General features: G+C 61.8%; 5 protein-coding genes across 6 annotated transcripts in view; 2 read left to right on the top strand and 3 right to left on the bottom strand.

Annotated features, from left to right (window-relative positions):
• Positions 1-48: 48 nt before the first annotated feature.
• On the bottom strand, positions 49-2,200 carry LOC131089394 (chymotrypsinogen 2-like). Its single transcript, XM_058034116.1, has 7 exons — positions 2,123-2,200; positions 1,897-2,000; positions 1,699-1,778; positions 1,513-1,591; positions 826-1,006; positions 315-448; positions 49-240 (listed from the first exon to the last, which is right to left on the bottom strand). Exons 1-7 carry the CDS (start codon positions 2,187-2,189, stop codon positions 79-81), a joined length of 807 nt encoding a protein of 268 aa, XP_057890099.1. The 5' UTR covers positions 2,190-2,200; the 3' UTR covers positions 49-78.
• Positions 2,201-2,873: 673 nt separating this feature from the next.
• LOC131089406 (chymotrypsinogen 2-like) lies at positions 2,874-4,734 on the top strand. The gene is made up of 7 exons (XM_058034131.1): positions 2,874-2,951; positions 3,074-3,177; positions 3,296-3,375; positions 3,483-3,561; positions 4,068-4,248; positions 4,341-4,474; positions 4,548-4,734. Exons 1-7 carry the CDS (start codon positions 2,885-2,887, stop codon positions 4,707-4,709), a joined length of 807 nt encoding a protein of 268 aa, XP_057890114.1. The 5' UTR covers positions 2,874-2,884; the 3' UTR covers positions 4,710-4,734.
• Positions 4,735-5,338: 604 nt separating this feature from the next.
• On the top strand, positions 5,339-6,387 carry LOC131089634 (probable D-lactate dehydrogenase, mitochondrial). The gene is made up of 5 exons (XM_058034465.1): positions 5,339-5,418; positions 5,532-5,644; positions 5,881-6,022; positions 6,105-6,246; positions 6,365-6,387. Exons 1-5 carry the CDS (start codon positions 5,356-5,358, stop codon positions 6,385-6,387), a joined length of 483 nt encoding a protein of 160 aa, XP_057890448.1. The 5' UTR covers positions 5,339-5,355.
• A 375-nt stretch (positions 6,388-6,762) lies between these two features.
• BCAR1 (BCAR1 scaffold protein, Cas family member) lies at positions 6,763-13,490 on the bottom strand. 2 transcript variants are annotated; one of them, XM_058033995.1, is made up of 7 exons: positions 13,421-13,490; positions 11,906-12,595; positions 10,547-10,708; positions 10,218-10,322; positions 8,665-9,813; positions 8,367-8,456; positions 6,763-8,053 (listed from the first exon to the last, which is right to left on the bottom strand). In XM_058033995.1, the coding sequence occupies exons 1-7, from the start codon at positions 13,430-13,432 to the stop codon at positions 7,538-7,540; spliced, it is 2,724 nt and encodes a 907-aa protein (XP_057889978.1). In that variant the 5' UTR covers positions 13,433-13,490; the 3' UTR covers positions 6,763-7,537. The 2 variants fall into 2 exon arrangements, with proteins under 2 accessions (XP_057889978.1, XP_057889977.1); XM_058033994.1 differs by lacking the exon at positions 13,421-13,490 and having other exon boundaries at positions 11,906-12,655.
• Positions 13,491-19,653: 6,163 nt separating this feature from the next.
• Positions 19,654-20,823, bottom strand: part of CFDP1 (craniofacial development protein 1) — a 59,073-nt gene continuing 57,903 nt past the window's right edge. Inside the window, exon 7 of the mRNA XM_058034390.1 lies at positions 19,654-20,407. Within this exon, the coding sequence (XP_057890373.1) occupies positions 20,317-20,407 (91 nt within the window). The 3' untranslated portion in view covers positions 19,654-20,316. The remainder of the gene's footprint in view (positions 20,408-20,823) is intronic.

Here is a 20,823-nt window from a genome sequence, read left to right as displayed (position 1 = left end):
CGAGCCCCACTCCTGGGCGTCCCAGCATGGTGACAAGGACACAGTGTGCTCAGGAGATTGCAGCATTTATTGAGGGCCTCAGTTGGCCTCCAGGATGGAGTCGATCCAGTCGCGGAGCTTGGTGACGCGGGCGTACACGGTGGGAGACTTGGTGTCGCAGGTGCTGCTGCCCCAGGAGACGATGCCCACCAGGTTCCAGGCGCCGTCCTTCTGGCACACCAGCGGGCCCCCGGAGTCGCCCTGCACGGGGCAGCGGGTGAGCGCTCAACCGGGGCCTGGGGCCAACGGGGGCAGCGGGGGCCAGGGGCACCTACCATGCAGGAAGAGGCTCCGTCGGCGCCGGCACAGACCATCACGTCGCGGATGCGGAAGCCCCAGAACTCCTTGCACTGGGTGTTGGTGAGCAGGGGCAGAGCCACCTGCTGCAGCACGGCCGGAGTGTGATCGGCTGTGGGGAGAGGGCAGCGTCAGTGCCGGCACCGGGAGCGGGAATGGGGAAGGGGCTGGGATGGGGAGGGTGGCACCGTTAGGATGGGGGCGATGGGTACTGGATTGGGTCAGGCTTGGGGGTTGGTGCTGGGATGAGGAATGGGACTGAGACAGAGATGGAGATATGGGAATGGGATGGGGATCCAGATTCACATTTGCATGGGGATCTGGATGGGAGATCGCCATGCCATGAGCATTATGAGTCAGCATTTTGAGGATGGGGACTGACCATATGGATGAGGAAGGGGACAGGCAAGACCTCAGACAAGGATGGGAATGGGGATTTGGATGAGGCAGGGGACAGGAATGGAGATGGGAACAAGAAAGTGCAGGTACCGTTGGCATCAGTGAGCCCCCAGCCGGTGGTGACACAGGTCATTCCCCCCGGGAATTCGTCAGTGGCCTTGGGCAGGCAGACGGGGGACACACGATCCGACAGCTGAGCTGGAGTGGCCAGTTTGATCAGGGTGATGTCGTCGTGGATGGTCAGCATGTTGAACTTGGGGTTCTTGAAGACCTGAAGCACGCAGCACTGCTCTCAGCACCTGCACCCCCTGCCAGGGTGCCAGGCACTGGGCACGCCACAGGGATCAGTAGGGCCCTTGGGGACCAATGGAGACCGCGGGGGCTGCTCCTGTGGGTCCCGTGATGGCAGGGTGTCTGAGCTGCAGGGCCCAGTCCCTGCGACACTGGGGAGCAGGGACATCCCCGGTCACGACCCCTGCTAGGATGAAATGGACCCTGAGGCCTGAACCCCTATGCCTCGTGAGTTCCTGGGAACATGGGGACATGCAGGGCACCTGACCTGAAGGATGAGTGGGAGCAGGGACACCCCAGGGGATTGCCGTGCAGGGATGTGAGATACCATGGACACCTCGGGGAACCCTGGCCCTCTGGAGAAGGGGACCCGGGGACTCCTCAGGAGCACGAGCCCCAGGACAAGGGTGACCGGGACATCAGCCCCCAGGCCGCCTGTGGTGGCCGCGGGATCCCGCAGGCACACGGACCCCGCCCCGCAGGTACCTTCTCGATTTTCAGCTCCTGCTGATCAGGGCCGGGTGCGTCCTGGTCGTAGGCGCCCACCACCACGGTGTCGGTTTTCCTGGGCACAGGCAGGCGCTGAGCACGGCGCACCGGCACCGCGGGTTCCCAGGGCACCCCGTGCCCGTGCCCAGCCCCGGCCCGGCCCGCGGCGCAGCCGGTGCCTACCTGACGCCGCAGTGCGCAGCGGTGACCACCCAGTTCTCGCTGATCAGGGAGCCGCCGCAGAAGTGGAAGCCGTTGTAGCGCTGCCGGGGAGAGCTGCCCTCAGCGCCCGGCACCGGCGCCGGCGCCAAGGCCGGCGTGCTCCGTGCCCGGGCCCCGCACGGCACCCACCCCTGCCCCCGGCCCCTGCAGCGCTCTCACCTGCAGGGACACCTGCCATGGCCAGGACCCTGCCACCGCCGCCTCTCCGTTCACAATGCGGTTGTAGCCGCGGATGACGGGTGTGATGGCGGGCACGCCGCAGTCTGCGGGACACAGGCGGCCGTGGGACGGCGGCTCCGGCCGCCCCGGCCCCGTGTCCTCTCCCCACCGCTCCCACCCGCCCCAGCCCCGAGCCCACCCCGCCAAGCCCCACCACCCCACGCACTCTCAGGGAGGGCGGCACGGGCAAAGCCCGCCAGAGCCAGGCAGCTCAACACCCACAGCAGAGCCATTGCCACTGGTGAGGACTGACCTGCCCGGCACCCGGGGGCTCTTAAATGCACCCCTGGGCACCTCCCCGCTGCTGCTGGCCTTGCCACCGTGGCCTTGGGAGATAGCGTGGCAGCTGGAACTTCTTCCAGGAAAGGCCTGGGAACATGGCACCTGGAGCCAGTATCCTTGGCTATGGCTGTGGGACAGCACTGGCCTGGACTAAATGCTGGCTCCTAAGTTTCCTTGGAATCAATCCAACTCGCCCATGTCCTTCATAATTGGGGTGCCAGAGCTGGACACAGCACTGCATGCATGGTTTCAGCATAGTGGAGTAGAGGAGCAGAATCCCCTCCCTTGACATGCTGCCCAAGGTGCTGCAGTTGTAGCCCAAGATACAGTGGGGTTTTCTGGGCTGCCTGCACATTTTGTCATGGAGTGGTGGAGTTTGGAAGGACCATGGAGTTCTCTTAGGGCTGGGTCTGCAGAGACCGTCCAACCTGCCACACAGATAGGGCTTCATCCAGAGGTCCAGGTGCCTGGGACGCCAAAGAGTTGTGTGAGAAGATTCCAGAACTGGCAATGTGCCAGTGGCACCACACCAGCTGCCACGCTATCTCCCAAGGCCACGGTGGCAAGGCCAGCAGCAGCGGGGAGGTGCCCAGGGGTGCATTTAAGAGCCACCGGGTGCCGGGCAGGTCAGTCCTCACCAGTGGCAATGGCTCTGCTGTGGGTGTTGAGCTGCCTGGCTCTGGCGGGCTTTGCCCGTGCCGCCCTCCCTGAGAGTGCGTGGGGTGGTGGGGCTTGGCGGGGTGGGCTCGGGGCTGGGGCGGGTGGGAGCGGTGGGGAGAGGACACGGGGCCGGGGCGGCCGGAGCCGCCGTCCCACGGCCGCCTGTGTCCCGCAGACTGCGGCGTGCCCGCCATCACACCCGTCATCCGCGGCTACAACCGCATTGTGAACGGAGAGGCGGCGGTGGCAGGGTCCTGGCCATGGCAGGTGTCCCTGCAGGTGAGAGCGCTGCAGGGGCCGGGGGCAGGGGTGGGTGCCGTGCGGGGCCCGGGCACGGAGCACGCCGGCCTTGGCGCCGGCGCCGGTGCCGGGCGCTGAGGGCAGCTCTCCCCGGCAGCGCTACAACGGCTTCCACTTCTGCGGCGGCTCCCTGATCAGCGAGAACTGGGTGGTCACCGCTGCGCACTGCGGCGTCAGGTAGGCACCGGCTGCGCCGCGGGCCGGGCCGGGGCTGGGCACGGGCACGGGGTGCCCTGGGAACCCGCGGTGCCGGTGCGCCGTGCTCAGCGCCTGCCTGTGCCCAGGAAAACCGACACCGTGGTGGTGGGCGCCTACGACCAGGACGCACCCGGCCCTGATCAGCAGGAGCTGAAAATCGAGAAGGTACCTGCGGGGCGGGGTCCGTGTGCCTGCGGGATCCCGCGGCCACCACAGGCGGCCTGGGGGCTGATGTCCCGGTCACCCTTGTCCTGGGGCTCGTGCTCCTGAGGAGTCCCCGGGTCCCCTTCTCCAGAGGGCCAGGGTTCCCCGAGGTGTCCATGGTATCTCACATCCCTGCACGGCAATCCCCTGGGGTGTCCCTGCTCCCACTCATCCTTCAGGTCAGGTGCCCTGCATGTCCCCATGTTCCCAGGAACTCACGAGGCATAGGGGTTCAGGCCTCAGGGTCCATTTCATCCTAGCAGGGGTCGTGACCGGGGATGTCCCTGCTCCCCAGTGTCGCAGGGACTGGGCCCTGCAGCTCAGACACCCTGCCATCACGGGACCCACAGGAGCAGCCCCCGCGGTCTCCATTGGTCCCCAAGGGCCCTACTGATCCCTGTGGCGTGCCCAGTGCCTGGCACCCTGGCAGGGGGTGCAGGTGCTGAGAGCAGTGCTGCGTGCTTCAGGTCTTCAAGAACCCCAAGTTCAACATGCTGACCATCCATGACGACATCACCCTGATCAAACTGGCCACTCCAGCTCAGCTGTCGGATCGTGTGTCCCCCGTCTGCCTGCCCAAGGCCACTGACGAATTCCCAGGGGGAATGACCTGTGTCACCACCGGCTGGGGGCTCACTGATGCCAACGGTACCTGCACCTCACGGTGCCACCCTCCCCATCCCAGCCCCTTCCCCATTCCTGCTCCCAGTGCCGGCACTGACGCTGCCCTCTCCCCGCAGCCGATCACACTCCGGCCGTGCTGCAGCAGGTGGCTCTGCCCCTGCTCACCAACACCCAGTGCAAGGAGTTCTGGGGCTTCCGCATCCGCGACGTGATGGTCTGTGCCGGTGCCGATGGAGCCACTTCCTGCATGGTAGGTGCCCCTGGCCCCCGCTGCCCCCGTTGGCTCGGGCCCTGTCCCGGTGCTCACCTTTTGCCCCGTGCAGGGCGACTCCGGGGGCCCGCTGGTGTGCCAGAAGGACGGCGCCTGGAACCTGGTGGGCATCGTCTCCTGGGGCAGCAGCACCTGCGACACCAAGACTCCTGGCGTGTACGCCCGCGTCACCAAGCTCCGCGACTGGATCGACTCCATCCTGGAGGCCAACTGAGGCCCTCAATAAACGCTGCCACCCCTGAGTACACTGTGTCCTTGTCACCATGCCGGGACACCCGGGAACCGGGCTCGGGGCGGGCTGATGTTCAGGGCATGCGGTGTGCTGTGGTCAGTTCTCTGGGCCAGAGGACACCTGTCCAGGAGTGCTGAGTGGCATGGGGACACCTGGCTGGGAACGGGGACAGATGGACAGGGGGACTTGGTGACACATGCTTGGGAATGGGGACAGATGGACAGGGGTACATGGTGACTCCTGTGCCCAAATGGGGAAACCTGTCTGCGCACAGGAACAGAGGGGCAGGGGGCATGCAGACCCCTCATTGGGAAGGGAGGAGTGTGGGGACATGTGGTCTCCTATGGGGTCATGGACCCCTGCCCAGCTGCAGGGATACTTGAGCAGGCATGGGGACACCTGTAATGGTAGGGCCATGGTGAATGCAGTGACTCGGCCCAGGCAGGGGACAGCACAGGAACATGAGCACAGGCACCGGTGGGACCCAGGTCCCTCTGGCGGGGACACACTGGCGCGTGGCTGGAGCCACCTTAAGGTGTCAGCGTGGGGGAGGGCCAGACAGGCTGCGGGGGAGGGCAATGTCCCAGGCCGTGCAGTTCCCATGGTGCCGTTCTTGTCCCGTTGCAACATGGCCCTGCGGAGGGTGCTGGCGCTGGCAGCAGCCCTGGGGCGCCGCAGCTGCTGCTCCAAGGTGGGGCCGGGGCTCCAAAGGCCACTCGGGCCCTGACGTGGCCACTCGGCCTCGTGCCCGCGATCAGACCCTGTCCAGGGCATCCCTGACGGGCGCTCGTTGTTCCCCCGCAGCCCTCGCTGCCCCCTGACTTCGTGGAGGCCCTGAGGGCCGTGGTCGGGGCCCCCAATGTCTCCACGGCCACAGCGGTGCGGGAGCAGCACGGCCACGATGAGTCCATGCACCCGTGAGTGCCCCTGGGGCTGGGAGCCCTGGGGAGGGGAAGGGTCATAGGGAAGGGAAGGGGGAAGGCGAGAAGCATTGTAAGGGGAGGGTTATACAGGAGGGGCCTGGTCCGGGAATGGGAAATGTTTGGGTAGACAAAGGGCCGTGGGGAAGGGAAGAGGCAGGTGACAATGCCCGGCTGGGCAAGGGCCATGGCGAGGGTCAAGTCAGCTGGTCAGTGGTGCTGCCTGTGCCCAGGTGTGCCCCCCCGGACGTGGTGGTGTGGCCCCAGGCGGTGGAGCAGGTGCAGGAGCTGGCAGCCCTCTGTCACCGCAGCCGTGTGCCCATGGTGCCCTTCGGCACCGGGACCGGCCTGGAAGGAGGCGTCAATGCCGTGCAGGTATGGGCTGCCCCGGCACCCCTGACCCCCAGGGGCTCTGGGTGCCCGGCCGTGCCCTCAGCCCCGGGTGCCCCTGTGCCAGGGCGGCGTCTGCTTTGACCTGAGCCGCATGGACGCCATCGCAGAGCTGAGCCTCGAGGACTTCTCGGTGGCGGTGGAGCCCGGTGTCACCCACAGGGCCCTCAATAAGCACCTGCGTGGCACCGGGCTCTGGTTCCCTGTCGGTACTGTGGGCGTGAGGGGGTCACGGGGCTGGGAGTGACAGCAGTGTAGGGGCTGGTGATGAGGACACACCTCATCACCAGCTGTGATAAGGAGCTGTGGATTGTGTGGTGTCCACAGGTGTGCTGATTCCAGGGCAGTAGCAGAGGGGGTGCCATGGTTCCTGAGGTTCTGGAAAGGATGGATAGCCAGGACCAGGAATGCTTGGGGTCATGGGCTACCATCCTCTCTGCCACACCAAACCCATAGGTCGCGTTGTGACCATGGCGCCTGGCAAGGTGCTGTGATGGACACTCATCTGATACTGGTTCTACGGCCATGTGGCCCTAGTGCCCTGCACTACCACACCTCATTTCCCCCCAACCCTCTCATAGGCCCACCCCTTGTGTCCCATTAACCCTCTGTGCACCAGCAGTCTCCACAGGCTAGTTTTTTAGGAGGACAGGATCTCCCCAGCCCTGCCACAGGGCCTCTCCCTCACCCCAGCAGGCACATGCAGATATCCAGGAGATAAGGGGTGTTTCTAGGCAAATCTTTATAGTGCTCAGGGACTTGGGGCCAAGTTTTGGAGGGGGCTGCCACGTGGTAGCTCCGGGAACCAGCGGAAGCTTCCCCTGTGTTCAAAAGGCACCAATTTCAGTTCACATTTCGGTCACAGCTGGTACTGTAGCACAACCCGAGACGTGAGAACGCACACGTTAGCCCCTTCCTGCCCCAGCAGCTCCCCACCACCCCTAACCCCCCTGGGGACCCCTATCCCCAGCCTCCAGCACACAAGGGGACAGTACAACCCATCTCTGTCACTGTCCCACCATCACAGGAGATGGCTTCCACACCATTAGGACCTCCTGGCCACCATGGAGTTCTCCGTACAGTCTTTCCGAGAGCAGAGCAGCCACAGCATCACAAAGGGCATCTCAAATTGCATCTCAAGTTGCCAGGCACACCCTTGGCTCACCAGGGACATGGCCCCATGCCCTTCAGCCCAGAACTGGTGCTAGTTTTGTATGGAGAGAGGACAGTGGGCAAGGAGTGGACACAGATCCACCTCCCAGCTTTGCTTTGTTATGGGCCCAGCTCAAACCATTCCTGGCCCCTGGCCAGAGGGAGGAGGAAGGGGTATGATGGCTTCAGCCCCTCACCTCTATTCCCACAGAGCCCCAGCCCCCCGGTGTGCATGGGAGTCTCTATGTACATGTCAGCTTACACCGGGTGGAAAGGACTTGCGTGGAGGGAAATGCATGTCTGGGGAAGGGTGGGGGCCAGAGAGAGGGGACAGTGGCCCTGAGGCCATCACATGGCTGCCAGCTGGCCCAGCACCATCCTGAACTGCTGCGTGCTGTTGGCGAGGTCCTTGACACGCTCCACCATGTCCTTGGAGGCGGAAGGCGATGGGTAGTGGAGGGCGGCTGCCTTGGTGGTCATCACGATCTCCTTGAGCATCTCACAGAGGAGGTTGCTGTAGTGCATCACCTTGTGCTGGACGTCCTGGGCCTTGGCCTGGCGGGACAGCGTGTCCCCAATAAAGACGAGCTTGTGGGCACTGAGGATGACAAACTTGCTGTGGGCCACAAAGATCTTGGGAGGTTGGTTGGTGCTGACAGCAGTGAAGAAGGCATCGACAGCATTGGTGAGCGTGGTGAGGTTGGCCTCACACTGCTCCAGGTAGAAGAGGAGGAGCTGGCGGTCAGCAGGACACAGTGTCCCCCCGCCCCGCGCGGGGCTGTAGTGCTGGGGGGGGCTCCAGTTGGACAGGTCATTGTCGATGGGGCGCGTCACCTCCTGCTCCAGCCGCTCAAACTGCTTCAGCTGTGGGAGAGACAGGCATGGGGCAGGGTGGCCACTGAGCCAGCACCTGCTCCCCTCCATGGAGCCACCAGCCCCAAGGAACACAGTGAGAGACAGCACCAGCCAGGACAGCCATGCTAGGCTCCTCTCCAGGATCAAAGTGCCTACTCCCCTCTTTACTAGCATAGCACTGGTATGGAAGGAAAGATAGAATGTACCATGAGAACATCCAGGGAAGAAGGCTGTGGTCAGACCAGCAGCAGAGGTTACAACAGAAGCAAGACATGGGGCCCTGTGCATAGCAGCACCCACCTGCCTGCCCCAGTGCCCTTACCTGCTGGTGCTCCAGCTGGTCCTTGCTCTGCCGGATGATGTTGCCTTTCTCCAGCAGTTCCTTCTGGGTCTTCTCAAACTCCTCCTTGCCCTGCAGGGGCATGACATAGAAAGGGTCAGCAACATCAGCCTTGCCACAGAGCCCCCCCTGCCCTGGGACATCCCTGGTCCACAAAGCCCTCAAGCTGGAGGGTAAGAGGAAAACACAAGCAGAAGCAGAGCTGCCTAATCCCCCCTGTGCCAGAGAGCCACCATCATAAACACTACCTGTGGGAAGCAGCCCCCATACCCGTGCCCACCTGGAGATGCACATAGTCATAATCCTCCATCCAGCCGCTCTCGCTGTTCTCGTAGGGCCCATCAGGTGACTCCTGGGCCAGCAGCTTGGGAGGGGAGGGCAGGGGCCGTGACTGGATGCTGCTGGCCTTGTCGGAGGGGTGAGGGGGCCCATGGCTACCACTCTCCACCGCCGGCTTTGTCCGTTTAAAGAGAAGGGAGGCATTGCCATGCAGGAAGGAAGCCAACTGCTTAGTGTCATCAGGAACACCACGTGAGTGCATGATGAAGTGCTCCAAGTCGTCTGTGCCTGGCTTGCTGCTGGCCAGAGCACTGGGGGCCCAGTGGCAAGCGTCCAGCGCTTGGCCGTGCCGTGCCAGGGCCTGGTAGACCTCCTCCATCTTCTGCAGTTGCTTGCTGAGCTTGGTGTAGAGAGAGCGGTCAGAGGCCTGGGCAGCATTGCCCACTGCCCCCCGGGCAAACTCCAGCAGGTCCCGGAGGGCCGTCCGGACGCCCTCGGCTGCCCCACGGATGTTGGCAGCATTGGCCTCCATGTGCTCGGGGCTGCGCCAGTTGGTGCTGATAAAGGACATGAGGTAGGAGACAGCGCTGCTGACGCCACTCTGGAGCTTGGCCAGCGTCTCCATGGCGGCATCCAAGTCCAGGGAGAACTCCTTGCCGGCTCCCTTAGCCGGCTCCTTCACAGGCACCACGTCCAGCGAGGATGTGGAGACGTTGCTGCGGGTGCTGCCTGTGCTGGAAGCCGAGAGGCGCTTGGCATCAGCACCCTTGGCCTCACGGTCCACTTGTGGGGGGACGTCGTAGATGTACTCGCCCTCCGTGTCCACTGAGCCCTTGCCCGGGGCGTGCAGGTCCCGGGGCACATCGTACACCTCCTGGGAGGGGAAGCTGGATCCCCCCAGCTTCTTGAGGCTGGGGGGCACATCGTAGATCTCGTGGGAGAGTGGCAGCTCAGGAGCACCTTTCCCAGCTGCCGGGGGCACATCGTAGACGTCCTCTGGCAAGTAGGGCTCCTGTTGGGCCAGGATCAGGGGGTGGCGGGAGGGCTCGAAGGCTTTCTGCTTGGCAAAGGCGGGTGGCACATCGTACGTCTCCTCCCGCGCCGGGCCATCGGGCACGTCCTTGCTCACTGAGGGGGGGACATCGTACACCTGCAAGGGCAGAGCAGTGGCACTGTCAGCACTGCTGGGAGAGCTGGCCTGGGGCGGGCATGTGGCTGCCCTGAGCTGCAGGGCATGCAAGTGTCAGCACTGAGCATCCAAGACATCACTGGGATGAAGCCATGCACCCCAGGGGTGCCCCTGCCCTTTGGCACAGGAATCAAAAAATCCTAGAGCAGCCCAGGTCGGAAGGGACTTTGAAAGATCATCTGGTCCAACCTCATCCCCTGGATGTGAACATCCAGCAATCCATTCCTTGGCATTCTGAAAGCCTCCAGTGCCAGGGACATCACCACATCTCTGGGGAGACTGATTTAGTAAATTATTTTTCTCCCTGTAAAAATCTGTTTGTCATTCTTACACAAAGAAGCTGGGAGCTTCCCAGCAGCACTTACAGTTTGGTGCAAGTTCTTCTCCACACTGGGGGGCACATCATAGATCTCTTGCCCCGGGTCCTGCCCATTGGGACCCTTCACTGCCATGGGAGGAGTGTCGTAGACCTGGAGAGGGGGAACACAAGAGGATGTGTCAGAGAGATGGTGTGGTCACCCACCTCCTCTCAGGGACCAGGGAATGGTGGAGGTGCTCAGAAGTGGCACTGAGGTCCATATGGTATAGTTTTGGGTGCAATTTAGCCCGGCATGGATCTCAGGCTGTGACAGATCATCTCCCATTTTTAAGGGCAGATCCAGAGATTCCCCCCTGACACGCACAGCAGTCTCACCTCCTGGCTGAACTGGCTGGGGACCCCTCCTCGGACAGGCGGCACGTCATAGATCTCCTGGGAGCCCGTGGAGATCAGGTGGCGAGGGAAATCGTACTCCACCTGCTCACCCTTGGGGGAGTCATAGACATACACCTGGCCCACACGGGTGGGCACCAGCACCTGCAAAGAGGGAAAAGACATGATGTGGGCACTACCGAGCATCTCCCACCCTGCATCATTCCCCAAAGCCAGCACCAGGGCCAGAGAGAGGATGGTTTGGATTCCACACTGGATTGCCTGGAATCAGGGTCGGCCCGGTGCCACGGGAGGGCGCTCCCCGGCCGGGTGTGCGGCGGTGCCGGGGACGGGATGATATCACCGGTTATTTATAGCGGCGAGAGAGTCTGCGAGAGACAAAGCCCGGCCGGCACAGCCGTGGCAGGCAGAAAGCAACGGCCGATCCAGGCATGGGCCGGGGTCTGCCAACACCTGGAGACCCCTCCCTGCCCACAGCTCCACGCCTGAATGGGTCATTTCATGGTGACACCAGAGCGGAAAATAACCAAACCCGGAGGGTAACGGCACCCTGCCCAACCAGTGCCAAGGAGGGCTGAGGTGTTGGGCTGGTTCTTCCTTTTCGGATGTTCCTTGTGCCCTGGCTGTGATTTGGCAGCTCCCTCTCCTCCCTGGCTGCTTCCCAGGGGTATGAGTTGGAGTAGCCTTCCCGGAAAACACGACACTGAAAGCACCTCACTGCTCTTCCCCGGGATGACGTGCCAGGGTAGGGGCAGAGCCAGAAGGAAGCCGGTGTCCCTTAGCTCCATGCTGGGGACAGCCTGGTGCCTCACCCTTGCCTCACCAGTGTACCTACAAGCACTGGCAGGCTGCCTGGCACAGTCGGGAAATGCTGGCACTGCCTGTCTGTTCCTGTGCGCGCTCCCAGGTGGAACAAAACCTCACAGCATTGTGCTGGGTACCACAGCTACTGCCACAGCTCCAGAACCCAGCATCCCAAAATAGCTCTGGGGATACCAACACTCTGTGCCCAAACCAAACACACTGCCATGCCCTGGGTGACACCAGCACAGCCCACATTAGAGACCATAAGGACCAGAATGCTGAATGCTGTGCCAGCCCCAAGAGGGGCAGCTTACACCAACTGGGGCACCTCAGCCACTGCAGGGACCCTCCCAGTGCACCCACTCCTGCCAGCAGTGTGGGCAAGGATGCCCATACAACCCCAGCAACGGGCACATGGGCTGCCTGCTCCAAGTGTAGCAAGCTGAGAAGCCCAAGCTGTGCCACCCGCTTGTACCCATGGACCACAGAGCACCCCACAAACACAACACACTCCCACGTCCAGTCTCCCCATCTTACCTTGCCCTGGGGCTTGTGCCCTTCCCTGCTCCTCATGTCCAATGACGGTGGCACCTGGTAGATTTCTTGAGCCTGACCAGCTGAAGGAGGAACCTGGTAGACATCCTGGGGGGGACTGGCAGAGCCCCCTGGGTACGCCTCTGCTGCCTGGCCCAGGGAGGGGGGAACCTGGTAGATTTCCTGGCCGGGGTTGGGGAAGGTGTGGGGAGGTGCCTGCTTCGGGTAGGTGGAAGGTTGCTTAGCTGGGGCAGGAGGAAACTGTCCAGTGGGTGCTGAGCCCGGGTACAGACCCTGCTGTCCCTTGTTGGGGACTGGCATCAGATAGACATTGTCCCCTTGGGGTGCATAAGCAGGGTGCATGGGGGTGTACTGCGAGGCGGGTGACAGCGGGGTGTAGCCGCCTTGGTGGTGGAAGGGCAGAGCCGCCTGGGGTACAGATGGCTGCGGCGGTGCCTGTCCCTGTGCCGGGGCAGGCGCTTGCTGCTGCGGCTGCTTCTTGTCGTACATCCCCACGAGAATCTTGAGGCGGTTCCCGGGAACGATGCCCTGCCGGCCATGGAGCGAACAGAGCCACCAGCCATCCAGCCCCTGCGTGTTGCGCTCCAGCACCGTCATGATGTCGCCCTTGCGGAAGGAGAGCTCGTCCGGGGACTCGGCCACGTTGTCGTACAGCGCCTTGGCCAGCACGTTCTGGAAGAGAGCCCCGCGCCGGGGCGGTGAGCCGGGCCCCGCCGGCCGGTGCGGCGTCATCCCGGCGGGCGAGAGCGGGGCGGCAGCTCAGCACCGGGACGGAGCCCCGCGGGCCGGCAGCTCCCGCCAGCTGGATCTCCCCGTTCCAGCCACCGCGGGATTCCTCGCTGGAGCAAAACCCACCCTTCCCAGAGGTGGTGCTGGGAAGGGGCCGGGCCCTTCCGCCTCCCCAGTTTCGGGGGGCCTCCTCTGCCTCTCCCGCCCCTTCCCTCCGCCGACTGGGAGGGAGGAAGTGCCGGGGCGGTGAGTCAGCCGTGGCCATCGCACGGCACCCGCCGTCGGGCCCGGGCCCCTTCCACCCCGCGGGGTCTCCCAGCCGGGCGCCGGCGGCACCTGCCAGCGCTGCTCGGGGCCGCGGCGGCGGGACGGGTCGCGGCCCGCCCGGGATGGCAGGGCCGGAGTCCCGGCTGTCCCGCGGCCCTGCCCGCCGCCGGTGCCGCCCCGCCCGGTGGGGCGGAGGCCTGGGGAGGCCCCTGGCCCCGCTGGGCCCCCCGCGAGTCCCGCAGCTCCCTGCCCCGCCAGGAGGGAGGGGAGCAGGCAAGGCCTGGCCGTCTCGGAGCGGGGGAGCTCGGCCAAGGTCACGCCAGTGGGATCGGCCGCACAGGAGAGGCCCTGCCCGGGCCGAGCGGTGAGGGGGCTGAGGCCTTCCTCCTCCTCCTCCTCCTCCTCGTCCTTCTCCTCCAACAGGGCCCCCCAGCAGCCGATCCCCCGCGCCCTCCCTGTCCCCACGCACGCCCCCGTGCCCTCCCCCGTGTCCCCGCTCACCAGGTAGTTCATCTTCCCGCGGGGCCGCTCCGGCCGCAGCGGGCCGGGTGCGGGGCCGAGGGCCGGGCCGGGCCGGGGGCGGCGGGGCCGGGGCGCGCGGGCGGCGGCGGCGCCGTAGGGATCGTTATAGCGCCGCGCGCGCCCGGCCCGGCCGCTCCGCCCGCCCCCATTGGCTGCGCCCGCCCGGGGGGCGGGGCCCGGGGCGAGGGGCGGGGAAAGGGGCGGGGTCTCCGGCGAGGGGCGGGGCGGGCACGGGGGCGCGGGGTGAGGCACGCGTGTGTAAAGGGAGCGGAACGGGTGTGACACCGGCCAGGGGTGTGACACCGGCCAGGGGTGTGACACTGGACAGGGAGGTGTGACACCTGCCCAAGGCTGTGACACCGGCCCAGGGGTGTGATACCGGCCCAGGGGTGTGACCAACTGCGACAAAGGGTAAGGGGAGCGAAACAGTCGTGCAACAGATGTGTGCACTGAAGGGTGTGCAACAGGTATTGTAGTGAGCCTGCACTTGGTGTGTAACAAAGTCTATATGCGATGTGCAAGTGAAGGAAAAAGGCTCTGCAATGGGTGTGTAAAAGGTGTGGAATGGGTGTGCAATAAAGGGTAACAGGTAACTGGGGAGTTCTGGGGTGTGTAATGGGGATGGTGTGTATAGCAGGGGCATACAAGGGGCCAGTAATGTGTAGCTGTAGGTGCAATGGCACTCCCTGGCACACATGGGACACCTGGCACAAAGGGCACACCACCGTACCCGTGGCACACCACAAGCTGCTTGTCAGGCCTGCTCCAGTTGCCTGGCTCCATGGCCCATGGACAGCCCAACAGCTGGTGAGCCTGGTTTGGCATCACTGTGTGCTGCACCACAGTCCCTGCCACCATCTGCAGAGAGCCGGGAGCAGGCTGGGAGGGCGGCTGCAGCTGGGAGCTGTGGGAGGCACACGTGTGAGCTGCGTGGGGGCACAGGACCTACGGACATGCACAAGCTGCATGGACACCCGTGCTGCTCCCCAGGCGTGGGAGAGCCAGAGCACAGAGGGAACCAAGGGAAGGGACACGAGGGGTGCCTGCAGCCAGTGAGCTCATGGGCAAGTGGGCAATGAGTGGGCCTGTGTGGGAGCTGCAGGCCAGTGAGTGAGGATGCGTGTGGGGAAAGGCCAGGAATGTGCCCCTGACTGTGCCCCTGACTGTGCCTGTGCCTCCTGGCTGCCATCCCCCTCAAGGCATTTCCTCTCACCCTCCAGGGTTACTCTCAGGCCACACCAGGGTGCAGCAGCAGAGCTGAGGCCAGATTGCAAACGTGTCTGTCCCTAGAAAGCAGTACTTGAGCCACCACCACTGTCCCCAGCTTGGAGGCAAGTGTCCCTGTGTATCAGTGCAGAAAGGGAAACTGAGGCACGGCTGTGGGTGGGAGACATCCGCTGCGGTGAGCCCGCAAACCGCAGCTGCCCCAGCGGACGCAGCCTCAGCCCTGTGGTTTCCTCTTGTTGGTGACAGTGGTGACAGTGCAGGCACCGAGCCCCGGGACATCCTTGGGATGGGCTCAGGGCTCCCCAGCCTCTCTTCACCTCTCTGCAGCTGATCCCATGAAGCCAGGGTGGGTTTCCTTTGGAGACCCTGAGTCTGGCGTGGGCCCACCACAGTGAGGATTTCTTGGGATCCCTGAGGTGTCCCCAAGGTGAAGCTGTCACCACATGACTTCAGGTAGGTGCTGAGGGGCCGTAAGCTTCCTACTTTTGGACTTAAAAGCAGTGGGAATATCACTTTTCCCTCTCCCCATGTTGATGCTCAGATCAAAGTGTTCACTGTCAAACTCAATCCCATTTTTGGTCCATCAGAGCCAAAAATCACTGCTTGCATCTGCTGAGCACCCCAAGCTGGCAACAGCTCCTGCACATCCCTGCTTCCACAGCCAAGCACCCATGGGGCAACAGGCACCAGCAGGTCTTCCTTAGCCTTCTCCTACCTTTGAGAAAATGAAATGCCAAAAAGAAGAGGAAAAGTGGAGCATTACAGGGGCCCTGCAGCACTGGGGACGCTCAGAGCTGGACTGGCTGCCACAGCATCCCTGTGCTGCTGCTGGTGGCAGTCCCAGCAGTCCCACGCTGTGATTCCCTGCCAGCTCCACTGGACACAGGGCTGGGTGCTTTGGGATGGATGCTCTTTGGGATGCAGGTTGCCCCAGCAACGGTTGCTATGGAAAACATTTCAGTGGCAAATTTTCCAGCCATATTCATGTGTCCATCATTGTCTTCTGGGGAGTCCCTGGTGCACGGTGAGCCAGGCACGGCTCTGCACAGGCAGGGGACTGGCTGTGCTGGGCCCACCTATTCCTGCCTTTCTGCAGCTTTTCCTGCTGGATATGGTGTGAGAAGGTGTAGGAGGACTCCAAAGTGGGATTTGGGGGGCATGGCAGATGTACAATGGACAGGGGGAGCAGGCTGTGCTGAGCCATGCCATATTAATTGTCAGCAGCCAATTAATGCCCCATTGGCCCAGCCGTGTCCCAACAATTGGATGAGATTCATGTTGGTGAATCAAACACAGGGCACAGCTCAGGGACAGTGGGACACACCAGGAGATGGGCTGTAACTGGGATGTTTGCTGGGACCAGCAGCTTGGGCTGGGGCTTCCTGCTCCTGCCCACAGCCCTGCCAGGTCTGTGCTTGGGAAAGCTGCTCCCCACCTCCTGCAGCAGCAATAGGATTACACAGGACTGAGTCTCCTAGCAATGAATGAAAAAATAAATCCTATAAGGCAGGACAGGATTTATTAGACTTCAATATTCTGGAAATAATGAGGACATTTCTCTTGGCTTGTAATATCACGGGACCCAACAGGATCACAACCAGGATTTATCCCTGTGCTGCTCTGTGGCACTGGGTTGGTTCTCAGCTGTGGAGAGAAGATGCTGGGGGAGGCTGCTTGCCTTTCCAAAGAGCAGGATTGCAGGGCACCCCCTCATCTCCAGCAGAGCCAAGGCAGGCTGCAGGGCTCAGGCTGCCCCAACAGTAGCAGCTCTGTTTGTCTCCCCATTCATCCCCGGTGAGGGCTGGCGCTGATCCTCGCCCCCAGCTGGGGCTCACTGCTGGGAGGGGAAGGGCTGAAGCAGGGAGGGCTGGCTGTGCCACCACCATCAGCTGAGCTTCTAATGTCAGTGCCAGCACAAGGATGCCCCGGGGTGGAGACCCTCGAATGGGGTGGGAGACCCACAGGCCACTCCATGACTCCCCATTAAACACACTGCAAACAGAATCCCACTGTGCTGCTGGGTGGGACATAGCTCTGAAGCAGAGGTGGGAAGAGGCTGAAAACAAATTGGAAAAGAGGATATGATGCTGGCAGCATCACCTTCCAGGTACCAGCTCTGCCCCTCAGGGAACCCCTGCCCTGGCTGCAGGGAGATGCTCCTGAGGTCAGCTCCATGCTCTGGTCCCTCCTTCTCCCATCTGCCACCCTTTGCCTGATTCCAGCTCTGTCCATGAATCCCATTGTGGTCCTTGGAAGAGCCTGGGGCTATGGGATGCACCCCCAGCCAGCCAGCATTCAACCTCCTCCCATGTCAACATTTATTCCCGTGTCTCTTTCACTGCAGCAGCTTTAAATGCACACTGTTACTCCCTGTCATGATTCCCGTGGCCCCATAACAGCCCCCACAAACCCCAGCAGATGAGCAAAGCTGAGCCTGTGGGTGTGGGTTGGACACAGCTGGTTTTACCATGGCCCCAGCACACGGATGTGTGGCAGAAGCCCCGACCATCAAGACACACAGACACAATTGGAGCCTTGTTTGGGGCTCAGCTGCACAAGGAGCCCCCTCAGGCAGCCAGGGAAGGGGGAGCTCCTCGGAGTGAGGTGATGCTCTGGCCATGAGGAACTCCTTATAGGGCCAAAATTACCCCAAGCAAATGCCCAGGGTGGGTCCTAACCCATGGAGAACATGAGAGAAGACAGCTCAAGGTGGGAATGTCTCAAAAGATGGGCCCACATCTGAGAACATTGCTCCTCACAGAAAGTGCAGGGCTGCTGGGGACATCAAGGGCTGTTGGGGACACTGAGGGCTGGCGGGTCCTGGGGCCACCCCCCTTTGTGGGAAACAACTGGGCAATGGAAATAGCAAGCAGAGAGGGGTTTTGGTTGTTTTCTTTTTTCCTTCCAAAGCAGCCAAGCTGTGTTTTCTGGAGACCTGTAAATCACTCCTCATCCTCAGGAAAGAGAGGCGAGGAATACATGATCCAACGCAGCAAACACGCGGGAGGCTGGGGAGCGTGGAGGAGAGGCCAGGGATCAGCCCAGGCTGGAGGCTGCTCCCAGCCATCCCACCCAGCCTGCCCCAGCTTGCTGGGCCCGGAGCTGGCACTGCAGCCCAGCATCCTCATGCTGAGCTGGGCACACCATGCTGCCACGAGCTGGGAGCCCAGCAGAGAGGGGAGGCGAGGCTCTTGGCCATTGCCATTACATTGCCCTTTTCCAGCAGGTCAGGCTGCTTCCAGGATTTCAAGGTTTTCCACATTGCTCAGCTGAAAAGAAGAAAAAACTTTGGAGGGTTTCTGAAGAGCATAGCTGGGACTGGCAGGCAGGATCCCATAAATTGCAGGTCATCAATTTTCCCAATTCGCCAGCATACCAGGGAGGTTGTGCTGGCCGCATCCCTCTAACACACCATCAGTGTGCATGTGAATCCAAAGCCACCCCCAAGCCATCCAGAGCCAGATGCAGCTGCAGGACACACTATGGACACAGCCTGGAGCTCTTTAATGCTTTTAAAAACAAGGCTGGGTTTGGTGCCTCTGGCCTTTGGGATCTCCAAGGGTACTTGTTGCATCTCCGTTCTACTCTTGCTCATGATACAATGCACAGAATTATTTTCCATTTCTTACCTCCTTGGTGCTGCCCAGCTGCTGGAGCAGAAAGCATATCCCTGGAATCAAAGTTTTTGGTTGGCAGCCCCAGAAGCCAGATGCCATGGGGTCCCAGGGCAGAGATGTTCCCAAATATTTCCTCTTCTCCTCTCAGCAACAGCAGAGCAATAGGCAAATAATTTCCCTGGCTGCCTGCTCAGCATTCAGCAGACCCAGCCCTCCCAGCTTGCTTGTGGCTACCTCAGCATCTCACCATCTTCTGGGATCTGCAGCAAAACAAGCCTGGGCTGCCTTGGAGTCATTGTTGGGAGGGTCCCTGTAAGCAGGGCAGGACAGCACACAAGGGGAGAAGGTGCTGGAGATGGTCCAGCACTACCATTCTGAGCAGGAGAGCAGCCAAACTACTGCAGTAGCACCTGCCTTGCTCCACAGCCCACACTGGCCCTGCCAGGGCCATTTACTGCCACTCAGGAGCCCCAGGCTGAGATATCCCCACAACAGTGCCCTGCACAGGGACTCTGGCTGTTTTTGCAACCTAAGCCAGAGCAGCAACTGGCTTGGAAGTGTTTGGAGATGAAAACATGTCATCACTCCGTTGTTTTGTTTCTGTCCAATTTGAGGCTTGTCTAAGCAGGTCCAATACAGCTGATTCTGTACAGAACAGGGTGCCAAAGGCTGCAGCTCCCCTGAGCACGTGGTGTTTTGTTCTGTCTATCCTGCAGCACAGTCACAGAGCAGGGGCTGACTCAGCAGTGGGCACATGAGCCCCAGGCAGCCATGGCAGCAATGGCATCGCTCACCCTGTGGGCAGGAAGGATAGAGGGGCTGGGGCTGCTTTCCCCAGCACAGCACCAGCACGGGCTGCCCCACCAAGCAGGCCCAGAGCATCCTGTGGGGAAATGCTGGTGAATACCTCTGCTCCAAGGATGGGCACAGGCCAGACATGGGGAGCTGCCCAACTCCACCAGAGCCAGGCCAGCAGGGATGGCTGGGATGACAGAGCATTGCTGGTGTCCAGCTCCAGCTGCTCCTTCCACACCCAGGCGCCTTGGCCTGCCCTCCAGGCAGCTGCACTCGCTGAATGTCCCTGCGTGGCCATGCTTTGGATGAGTTTCCTCACTCCTGCAGCACTGCTGCAGGACTACATTGACCTTGTCATCCCCAATGCTGGGTTTCATTGCACCACCAGCCCCAGTAATGAGGAGGGAAGGTGGTTCAAGCACTTGCTCTGACCTCCAGGCTGCTATCAGGGCACACACTGGGCACCTCTGAGAGAGGTTTTTATGACTCCTGTCAGACACTCCTTATTGTATGTGATCCTTAATTTCTTTGTCCTCTGCTTCCCACACAAACCACACTGCCAGCATGCAGAAGTGTTGGGATGGAATACTTTATTCACGTGAACACTCAGATCCTGGCCCTTCCTGCCTGCTGCAGCTGCTCCCATCTTCTTGACAGCATGAACAAGGAAGGATTTCTTCACCAGCTTGCTTAACCCCCCCCAGCATCATCAGACCCCACAAACAAGTACAGACAGTTTGGCTTTGTCTGGACAGGAGCAGAGGGCGGAGGGGCAGGGAGTGCTGCGGGCTGGCAGAGCAGGCAGAAGGGCTCCAGCCCACAGCTTGAATGTGCACAGCAGCCATGAAACCTTCCTGCAGCTCCACTCTCACCACCAAACATGCCAGTACTCTCCCAGCCTTGGCAGCTCCTCCTGCTGCCAGAAGCACCTGGGATTGGTAAAGGATGAGTGCCACCACCTCTTCTCCTCGGAAAGTTGCTGCCAGAATTACACCAGAGTCTTCTATGAGCTGCTGGGCCATTTAACCCTCCAAGTGCCTCCTGTCCACTGACAAATACCCTCCCCAAACTATTACAGTAAAAGGAAAACCCTGTATGTTGAGACACACAGGCTGAGTCTTGGGTAGAGAACAGTTTCCGTGCTTGGCGGTCGTCGGTGGCCGGCAGCCCCCAGCCAGCCCTGGGGCACAGAAGGGAGCAAAGCCCCCATGTGGGGGGCTGGCCACCCCCAGCACGTCAGGGCTTCATCCTGCTCAGTCTGATGTCGCGTTCGATTTCGAACTGCCTGTGATCCACGCGCTCCAGGAACGCTTTCCTCTCGATGTACCTGCAGGGAGGCAGAGGCTGTGAGCAGTGCCTGTGGCAGCCTGAGTGGCCCCAGCCTGGGGCAAACCCCACCTGAAGGGATGACAGGGAGGGAAAGCACTGTCAGTCTCCCTCCCTCTCTTTCCATGAACTGATTGCTCCACTGAACATCTATGGACACCAAAACTGCTCTGATGGTCCCACAGACTAGAGAACTGAACTGCCTGATTCTGGTTCCAGCTCTTCTCCTACAGCTGAGAATGTCCTCCACAGGCACCTTGAAGGGGATCACAGCAGGCCTTTTGCACCACCTAGCAAAGCAGCTCAAACCCAACCACAACCTTCAATACAAGCTGACAGGCCCACGATACAAGGAACAGGCACAGGGAGCATTAGGGATGCAAAAAGCATCACCCAGCAAGCCTGCAAGAGCTCAGG

Source organism: Melospiza georgiana, chromosome 14, assembly GCF_028018845.1.
Source record: "Melospiza georgiana isolate bMelGeo1 chromosome 14, bMelGeo1.pri, whole genome shotgun sequence".
In the NCBI taxonomy this organism is placed as follows: domain Eukaryota; kingdom Metazoa; phylum Chordata; class Aves; order Passeriformes; family Passerellidae; genus Melospiza; species Melospiza georgiana.
Note: the sequence above shows the minus strand (reverse complement) of the source record. Positions and strands in the feature narration are given on the sequence as shown.

Coding starts and splice junctions, on each gene's coding strand:
- LOC131089406 (XM_058034131.1), top strand. CDS start 2,885: ATGGCTCTGCTGTGGGTGTTGAGCTGCCTGGCTCTGGCGGGCTTTGCC. Junction 2,952..3,073: donor CCGTGCCGCCCTCCCTGAGA/GTGCGTGGGGTG, acceptor TGTGTCCCGCAG/ACTGCGGCGTGCCCGCCATC. Junction 3,562..4,067: donor AGGAGCTGAAAATCGAGAAG/GTACCTGCGGGG, acceptor TGCGTGCTTCAG/GTCTTCAAGAACCCCAAGTT.
- LOC131089394 (XM_058034116.1), bottom strand. CDS start 2,189: ATGGCTCTGCTGTGGGTGTTGAGCTGCCTGGCTCTGGCGGGCTTTGCC. Junction 1,592..1,698: donor GCTGCGCACTGCGGCGTCAG/GTAGGCACCGGC, acceptor GCCTGTGCCCAG/GAAAACCGACACCGTGGTGG. Junction 1,007..1,512: donor AGGAGCTGAAAATCGAGAAG/GTACCTGCGGGG, acceptor TGCGTGCTTCAG/GTCTTCAAGAACCCCAAGTT.
- LOC131089634 (XM_058034465.1), top strand. CDS start 5,356: ATGGCCCTGCGGAGGGTGCTGGCGCTGGCAGCAGCCCTGGGGCGCCGC. Junction 5,419..5,531: donor GCCGCAGCTGCTGCTCCAAG/GTGGGGCCGGGG, acceptor GTTCCCCCGCAG/CCCTCGCTGCCCCCTGACTT. Junction 6,023..6,104: donor GAGGCGTCAATGCCGTGCAG/GTATGGGCTGCC, acceptor CCCCTGTGCCAG/GGCGGCGTCTGCTTTGACCT.
- BCAR1 (XM_058033994.1), bottom strand. CDS start 12,655: ATGACGCCGCACCGGCCGGCGGGGCCCGGCTCACCGCCCCGGCGCGGG. Junction 10,709..11,905: donor GGCACAAGCCCCAGGGCAAG/GTAAGATGGGGA, acceptor CCCTCTTTGCAG/GTGCTGGTGCCCACCCGTGT. Junction 8,457..8,664: donor ATGACTATGTGCATCTCCAG/GTGGGCACGGGT, acceptor ATGCCCCTGCAG/GGCAAGGAGGAGTTTGAGAA.